The sequence below is a fragment of the Alnus glutinosa genome, chromosome 1 (assembly GCF_958979055.1).
Source record: "Alnus glutinosa chromosome 1, dhAlnGlut1.1, whole genome shotgun sequence".
In the NCBI taxonomy this organism is placed as follows: domain Eukaryota; kingdom Viridiplantae; phylum Streptophyta; class Magnoliopsida; order Fagales; family Betulaceae; genus Alnus; species Alnus glutinosa.
The window spans coordinates 32,514,885-32,523,624 of record NC_084886.1 but is presented as its reverse complement, the minus strand read 5'-3'; the positions used below and the strand labels follow the sequence as shown (position 1 = coordinate 32,523,624).

At 34.8% G+C, this 8,740-nt stretch overlaps 1 protein-coding gene across 2 annotated transcripts; it reads right to left on the bottom strand.

Moving 5' to 3' along the window:
* Window positions 1-578: 578 nt before the first annotated feature.
* Window positions 579-4,038, bottom strand: LOC133858774 (myb family transcription factor MOF1-like). Of its 2 annotated transcripts, XM_062294236.1 has the most exons (7): window positions 3,819-4,038; window positions 3,269-3,672; window positions 3,098-3,174; window positions 2,941-2,980; window positions 2,295-2,457; window positions 1,911-2,166; window positions 579-1,022 (listed from the first exon to the last, which is right to left on the bottom strand). In XM_062294236.1, exons 2-7 carry the CDS (start codon window positions 3,390-3,392, stop codon window positions 762-764), a joined length of 921 nt encoding a protein of 306 aa, XP_062150220.1. In that variant the 5' UTR covers window positions 3,393-3,672; window positions 3,819-4,038; the 3' UTR covers window positions 579-761. The 2 variants fall into 2 exon arrangements, with proteins under 2 accessions (XP_062150220.1, XP_062150219.1); XM_062294235.1 differs by having other exon boundaries at window positions 3,269-4,038.
* Window positions 4,039-8,740: the final 4,702 nt, after the last annotated feature.

The following is an 8,740-nucleotide window of genomic DNA, read 5'->3' as shown; positions in this document are numbered from 1 at the left end:
ATGAACCCTTAATCAAATCTAGGCTTGGCAATTTTGACACGACCCACGAATCTGACACGAACATGACACAAATATATAAAGTTTGGGTTTAGGCTATAACCCGTTTATGACCTATCAACCCGTTTATGACACGTTTATGACCCACCAACCTGTTTATGACCTATTAACCCGTTTATAACATATTTATGACGCGATAATTATACATTTTTTACCAAATTAGTTAAATGGGTTGACACTCTAACCCGATGGGTTGACACACTAACCAAATGGGTTGACACGGCATCCCGAATTGCCAAGCCTAATCAAATCTCGATTTTGACGATTCGAACATTTACCCTAGAAATTCCCACGTCCCATGACTAGTTAACAACCACGCTGGGCAATATTCAAACTTTAAGTTAATCATGGGAGAATTCTAAATATATATCCCAAGGATTAGAAATCCAATCGGATAGTAGCACAAACATGAAACATGAAACAAACCAGCCACCTAGTATATATGATTCATGCAACGGGTTTAATTGTCTTGTCTTGCACCCAAATTGAATTGTTAACATAGATGGATGGTCACCAGAATCAAATTGAAATGACGCTATTACCGTAAGGCATTCTCATTCCTAGTCTCTCTCTGATCATCGTATCTGAGAAACTCTCGAGTCAATAAAGTGAAACAATTCAAAAACAAAACAAGAAACAGATGGGGATCAACCCTAGCTTAGCAAAAATTACAAAGAAGGAAGAGAATATAGAAAGACTAAAAATTAGTTACCACATAGAGCTACAGATAGATCTAAGTTAATGGCATGCTTTCCGGAAGAACTGGAGCAATCTTTATCGTTAGACCTTGAGTATGATGAGATTGCCTCGCTGATCTCGCTCATGGAAGAAGCATTACTTCTGTGGGAGGAGGGATTAGGCAATGACAGGGATAATGACAACTCACAACCACCAACTTCTTGTGCATTCCTTTGTGGAGCGTGCTTTTCATCCTCCTCCTCCTCCTCCTCTATGCCTCTGGATACCTAATGCAACATAAGGTTTGAAGATTATTTATTGAATAAGATCAACCCAAAAATTGAAAGAATTATACATTTGAAGATTATTTTTAGAATAATATATATTCAACTTTCTGTACAATAATTTTACTTTTATTTCTTTTTCTCTAATTAAATTTGAAGTCTTTCAGAATTATTTCTTTATTTGTTTATTTAAAACAATTATGACATTTTTCTTCTCTATTTATTATTTCTTTCTTCCTAAATTTAATTTCTTTTCTAATCTTCAATTCTTAGTTTGTGCTTCGATTATATACTGTCAGAATAATCTTAATTTTGTTATGCTTCAATACCTGTTGAAGGCCCATATATGTGTATGTTTGTCATATTACTTGGTATCAGCCCACAATTCTATTGCATCTCATAACATAAACATACTTCCATCTATGATAATAATGCCTAGTCCGGTAGTCCCTATAGATCTCGTCACCAATGGCCAAAAACACGTCCAAGGAAAGAAAAAATAAAAAAAGGACCAAACGAGGAAAACAGAATAAAGAATAAAAAACAGTGTTTCCAACCGACTGTACCCTAATCCCATCAGAATACAAGTTTGCACATTTAAAAGAATGCAGTGGTACTGTGAAAGAAATATCACGTTGAAAGCCTAGACTACCCAAAAGCTGTGTGACAATACAAGTGACGCTGTTGACCTAAAAAGCATGGATATTCCATGCTTCGACTGGGCATAGGAGCATTGTCAGAATCATAGAGAAAAAGGATGAGATGTATCTTGGTTGAAATTTGAAACCAAAAACCAACATTACACTCAATCCATTAAAAAAGCTGCCAAAAGGAAATAGCTCAGAGAGATAGAGAGAGAGAGAGAGAGAGCCTTTTGTTTTGCTGGTGTACCTTGAGGAAATCAGACTCCTGCACTGCATATTTGAAAGGGTTGAGGTCGTAAAGATGTTGTTGTGGCAGAAAGAAGGTGGGTGTGGATTGAGGCTGGGTCTGCCATCTTGAACCACCACAACCCTCCTTTATTCTCTTACGCTCAGTCATGGCCCGCAGATAATCATCAAAACAGTACGGATTCGGGACTGTCTCGCTTATTCTTCGGCTGCATTGCAGGCTTTCAGAGATTGAACTCATCGTTTCAATTCTAGCTCTGAGGTAGAAACAACAACAAAACAAACAAACAAGAAATTCAAAAAAGCAAAAATCATGCAATCTCCCCCTCTTCTTTTTGTTTCTTTCTTACACCCGTATAAGAGCTAATAATAAAGCAAAGCTGACCTTTTGGGGGGAACAGGACTGTAGCTGATCAAGTGAGAATCCGATTCTTTCTCAATGGGTTTTGAAGATGGGTAAAAACCCACATCATTCTCTTCATCAACGCACCCATCATCATGCTCCTCAAAAGGTTGTTTTCTTTGCTGGGTTGAATTCTTATCTGTCACTGGACACACCAACATATACATATGAAGCGCACAAAAAGTTTATTAAGGCAAATGGGTCCAAGCATTTGACAAGCCTTAAATTTTGAAAAATTAAATGCCCCATGTAATTGCGGATTTCATCAGAAATGGCAATACTAGGAGATCTCATAGGATAATGCTACTCTTGTGTTATCGTCTATTTTGGCACCAATTAAATATATAAGAAAGGGAATAATAAATGAGGTCATGCAGGCTGCAGCCACTCACTACCAAAAGATATTCTATCAGGGAGTCCATCAAAGTTGATTCCAGAGACTTACCGAGCAACAATAGAGGAAAATATTATGAATTAAATGTTAATAGAATTGGATCTAAAGTAACAATGTAACGAAAATGTAATTTTAGAAGGAGATAAGGAGCTATAATGCTTGGTTGTTCTACATATGTCTGCAAAAAGAAGAGGGGAGAGGGAAGGGAGGGGTTAGAAAGCTTAGGATATATACCTTGTCTGCCCAGGTCAGTACCCTTCATGCTTCTATACATCTGTTGGAACAAAGACAAGCATGTAAACAAACCAAAAGAAGAAGATTAGATGTTTGTTTTACGTAAAAATATAAAGGCTTGAAAAATTGAACCAGCACAAGAGAAAATGAAGATAACCTGGAGATGGCTCTTGACATGTGAGATGGTTAGTCCTTTGACATCCATTAATTGAAGAACAAGCTTGGGAGTAGCCTCTACAAAAGAAGAATAACAAGGACACATATATCAGTGAAAGAAGCCCAAACGAGAGAGAGAGAGAGAGAGAGAGAGAGAGAGAGAGAGAGTTACTGTGCTGGCCACCAAGCCTCTCAATGGCATGAACAAAACAGCGATGGAGCTCAGGAGTCCATCTCAAACGAGGCACCTTTGATCTTATATACTGCCTCACCGCTCCATTTCTCCCACAACTCATTCTATCTTCTTGATCTTAAAATTGCTCTTTCTCCTTTAAATCCAAATGGGTACTCCGATTTCCTCTTCTAAACAAGCTTAGACCACCTGGATCCTCCTAGATCCCCCTGAAAAACTCGACCTTTTTTCACCTCCTCTTCCCCTCCCCAAAAATAATATAAAATAAAAAAAAAAACCGCCGCCTTTGGTCTGGTTTGGCTTCTCAAACGAGTGTTATATTCTTTCAAACCCGTTGGGACTGTCTCAGTTCTAAAGCAGCAATATATATTGCACCCACAGGCCTTGGAAAGCAAGAAGAAAAAGTAAGCAAATGGCGCAGAGAGAGAGAGAGAGAGAGAGGGGGGGGGGAGATCATAAGAGAAAAGGAAAAGACGAAGGTGAGGCTGAGAAAGGGTCTGCAAATTCCTTAAAGGGGTTCTGAAAATACCTGCTGGCTTCTGATTCTACCCCCCTGCTTGCACTGCAAAAGAAATATACTGGACACTCGTAGTAGAAGAAAATTCTCTCTCAAAATATATAAAAATCACGAGCTTCTGAATTCTCATCCTGCCATTCCAACCAAAATCATTACCCCTGTACAGTGCCACAACTGCCTTGCTTTGACCTTTGTCTTCTCTTCTCTCTCTCTCTCTCTCCCCTATAAAGTCTATCATCTATCGTACGCCAACGTCGTCATGATCACCAAAAGCATGAAATTATTCTGAAGACATTTAAATGTGTTTGGGGACACCCATTCATCACTGTACTAAAGCGGGGGTGCCCATATGTTTTCCAAAAGACGACTTTGCCCTTACAGTTCCTAAAGTTGGATATGATTGGATCTCCTACCTACCTATACCTTGATTTCTTTCGCCCTTTATTTCTTTATTTCTCTTCTTTTTCTATTTTTTAAGATGGGAAATTTGGTTTTCAATTTGCATAAATTATATATATTTTTTTATTATATTAAAAAGTTATTAAACTAGAATCTTCTTAAATTTTTGGTCTGAATTTTAAAAAGTTTAAGTATGTGATTGTGAAAAATCACTTATAAATCTCACATTTCTATATTTTTAGAACAAGAAAATCAAATAAATACTTTTTAAAATTTTTACCAAACAAAACCATTTTTACTTTGTATAATTTTCTAATTACTAAAAATACTTTTTAAAAAATTTGTTAACACAACTTCATAAGTGCGCTTAATCTTACTCATCCAAGTAAAGGGCAATGATTGAGGCACAACTCTTATTAACACAACCCAACACATATTATTTAATGAGAAATGCTAGAGCATCTCTTTATATTCTTCTGGTATTTTTTTGGTGTTATCCTGAAATGGCATAGATGTAATTTTTTTTATTAAAAAATTACATCTATGCCATCCAGAAAGACATAGATGTAATTTTTTAATTACATCTTTGTTATCGCAGAAGAACACTAAAAAAACTCCAAAAAAATGTTCTAACATTTCTCTTGTTTAATTGTACTAAAGGTTTTGCTTTTAGCTTTGTCCCAAGTAAAACGCACAACACGCGGATATTATTTGGTTCCCATTTGGGAGTTATAGCCATATTAGAGGGAGGGGGTGGCGCAGTTTAACTTAACCTTCGCCTCTCTCTCTCTCTCTCTCTTTTGAAATGGTCAAAAGCCGAAAAACCATTGCTTCTTCCTGTCTGTCTTGGATTCTTGGGGCTAACCCGGGCTTTCATGTCAAACTAAAGCTAACAACAAAGTCAACCATTACATGCAAAGGTAAAGGTGTATTCCATGAAAGCCAAACAAGACAAGCTACAAAAAATGACAACGATTCCCAGCGCAAAATCTTCGCCGTCCAGTTACACTCGATATTAGCTGCGGGGTTTCCAAGGCACATCAACGGTTGGGACCGTAGGAAAGACGAGCACGTCAAGTGGGACAAGAGGATAAATAACTAGTTTCCGTACGTGGAATTTTGGCAATCAATTTAATTCATCACGTTTGGTTTATTTTTATTTGTAAATTAATCAAGGAATTAGCTCCATCTGTAGACTTGTAGAGACGGTGCCGACTCTTGAAAATGCACAACTGAGAGTACAAGCTAGCTATTACTACTTTTCATCTATCAATGTCATTCTAATTTTGTTTATTTTATTTTATTTTTTTTACAAAATTATAGAGATTATTATATCGGCAGTTAACCTAATTTTTTAAAATTTCTCCACAATTTTAATCAATCAATAATCAATATCATGATGCTCTCAATCTTTCACCTCACGCGCGTGTTATAATTAAGTGTCAATTTCTCCCGGCTATTATTTGGTAAAAAGTGTGCCAAACTCTTAAATGTATTGGGCTTCCTTTAGATGTGTAATTTTTTTATTATATTTAAAATTGTAAATATTAAAAAAATTTATTTATTAAAATTATATTTAAATAATTTAAAGAACTCGAAACAATATTATAAAAAGTTGAATAAGACTTAAATAAAATTTAAATTTAAAAAACCCATCCAAATATATTTTTAAAAAAATAATCAAAAATAAAATACTATCCAAAGATGTCATTGATTAATTGTTACTTCATTCAAAACTGTTAATGTGGAAAGAAATTATTCCAACTTTGAAAAATATGTGCCCACTTCTATTTCGTTATGAAGTTTGTATTTGGTGAGTTCCCTCTTTTCAAAACTTGCAACCACCACGGTGAACAAACAAAGGAATCTCAGGCAAGTATATTTTGCTGAAAACAAATTTAAAAAATTCTCTTCTTTTTTTTTTATTTTTAATTTGGTTTGAGTATCAAGAATCTTCACATAATTTTATATATAGTTTATTATTTTTCCGATTCTAGTGAAACAAATATATATATATATATATATATATATATATATATATATATATATATATATAATGCGCGCACGTCCACCTCTAGGCTACATTTGATGTTAGAAATAAGGCAAAAAAAAGCCAAGATTTTTTAAATACTCTTTTGGTGAAAAATAAAATTTGAAAATTCCCTTTCCAACGACTGATGACTATTGGTTTTCCAGTTTTAGTGAAGCAAAATATCCGAGTCCAGCTCTATGCTACAATTGACGTTACAACATAGAACTTAGAATTTGTGGGTGGGGCCAAACACCTTTTGTTTATTTCCTCTCAGCCTAGGATGGGGAATTTCGTCCTAATTCTCCAATTATTAGTCTGCTATCTTTTTCCTTTATTTGTATAATCAATTATAGTATTCAATTTACTGGTTCATTGGTCAAACATGAATTTAATAGTGTCTCTCTTTTCTTCTTCTTCTTCTTCTTTCTCTTCGTATACTCAATTTACTGGTTCAAGTTTTCTAGAGCTTGGTTTAGGAAAATTCTCATATTTGGATTCACAAGTCGTGGTTCATTTCAAAAAAGTTACTTTTGTGAGAGTTGTACACATGTAGTAGCCCCTATTTAGGCTTATGAGAGTTTAAAGCATAACTCTAGAGAACACAAACTAGTTATTCATATATATGGTACGGTTTATATAAAGATATATGGTCATTGATGTAATGAGGTTCGTGCCTCATCTCTATGCAATTGTTTGTCTCTATTTGTTATTTTCATCATAACTTGACTAGATTTCTGTAAGCCCCAACAAGATCTGTATTGCTATTTTGATCGTGAAAATTCTAGTTTAGACCCCAAGTTGTTTAAACACAATATTCTCAATTTAATATTCAGCCAATTATCAATTCAGTTTCCACAGATATTAAAACTAAAATCTAAGAAAGCAATAAATCAATCAATCTAAAGATCGTTTGATAACGAAGTTGAAACCTTTTGAAGAGCTCTTCAAAAGTAAAACCACTCTAGGAGCCAACCAACTCCAAAATATTATCCATTATAGAAGACTTATGTTACAAATTGCTATTATTTACAAAATTTTTGTAACTTTGAAGGCTCAATTTGGTAACCCTAACAAACAACCCATTCACCTACCTTGCGGTGCCTTTGGAACCTCTTGCTTTTTTCTATATGCGAAAGTCACAAGTTTTGACCCAATAGCACAATTGTACTGTAATTTTAATCACAACATCTGCAGCAATAAATTATGTAGAAAGGCAAAAATATTCAAACCACAAAGAATACTCATCACACATCAATTGTAAAACACAAAGATTTGTTGAGAAAGTGGAAACCTTTTGAATAATACATTAAAGGTAAAATCACTCTCGGACAATCAAACCCAATAAACCAATCCACCAAGAAAGACTCAAAGTATAGTCAAATTACATTTACAACCCTTTGTAACGACTTAGACCTCTGTATGCAGACAAGCACTACCACTTGCCTCCTTCCACAGCAGCTCCAACTACTCACTGGGCAACTTCCATTTTGGTCTCCTTACCGACTGATGTGGTATTTTTAAAACAAAAATATATCAATAATAAATTATTACTCGCAATAGTACGAATCCTTGTAGCTAAGGCTATATGAAGGGTGTCAAACATCAAAGACTGTAGGAGTGTTATTATCAAGTTTATGAAGATTAAAAATAACTTAAGAAAGAAAATTGAAATATAAAAGAGAGAGAGAGAGAGAGAGAGTAAAAGTAGGGTATTGACTTCACCGCTATCCGCACATCAATGGTTAATCATATTTAATTAAATAAATTCATTCTATGCATGTTATAAATAAATAAGAAAATACCTTATTAAAGAATAATTATAATCCATCTTCAGCCGGTACGGATCGTCTACTTAACCACTAAGATACGGTACGACTCGTCTTTTGACACAGACCGTCTACCTAAATTACACTAAAGTAGGGTGTAGTATGATCCGTCTTCCTTAGGTATGGCCTATCTAACCTTCTTGATCATATGCCAATTAAAACTATTGTATAATCATCATTCTCATAATCACAGAAAATAAGAATGATTTGAGTTCAATAAAGGTAAGAAGCTTTTTAATACAAGATAAGGATTTCACCAATACTAATTTTGAATTTAAGAACAATTGCATTAAAAGATTAAGAACAATATCAAATTTTAGCAATTCTCATAATTATACAACCAACATGCATAAACTGAAATTCTCTAAATTAAGATACAATTAAGCCATCGTGCTTGGATAAGGCTACATCAATACTCTACGAAGGGTTTTAGCTGCTCATGACGCTATTGAGATGGCCTCTTGCCATGATTTACTCATCTTTAACTCTTCAGGCCTTCTAGAAGTATTTTACTGAATTTTAGCTCTAGGTAGCAGTGTGTCTTTCTTCAATGTTTAGAGGCCTATTTATAGGGATTAAGAGAACCCTAGAAGCCATAGAAACCCTAGGAAAATCGGAAGCCAGTCTCCTAGTCCAAGTAAGAGTCTGAAAACCCAATCCAAGAAGGAAAATGATTA

Coding starts and splice junctions, on each gene's coding strand:
- LOC133858774 (XM_062294235.1), bottom strand. CDS start 3,392: ATGAGTTGTGGGAGAAATGGAGCGGTGAGGCAGTATATAAGATCAAAG. Junction 3,175..3,268: donor GAGGCTTGGTGGCCAGCACA/GTAACTCTCTCT, acceptor CTTCTTTTGTAG/AGGCTACTCCCAAGCTTGTT. Junction 2,458..2,940: donor TACTGACCTGGGCAGACAAG/GTATATATCCTA, acceptor TGGTGTGTCCAG/TGACAGATAAGAATTCAACC.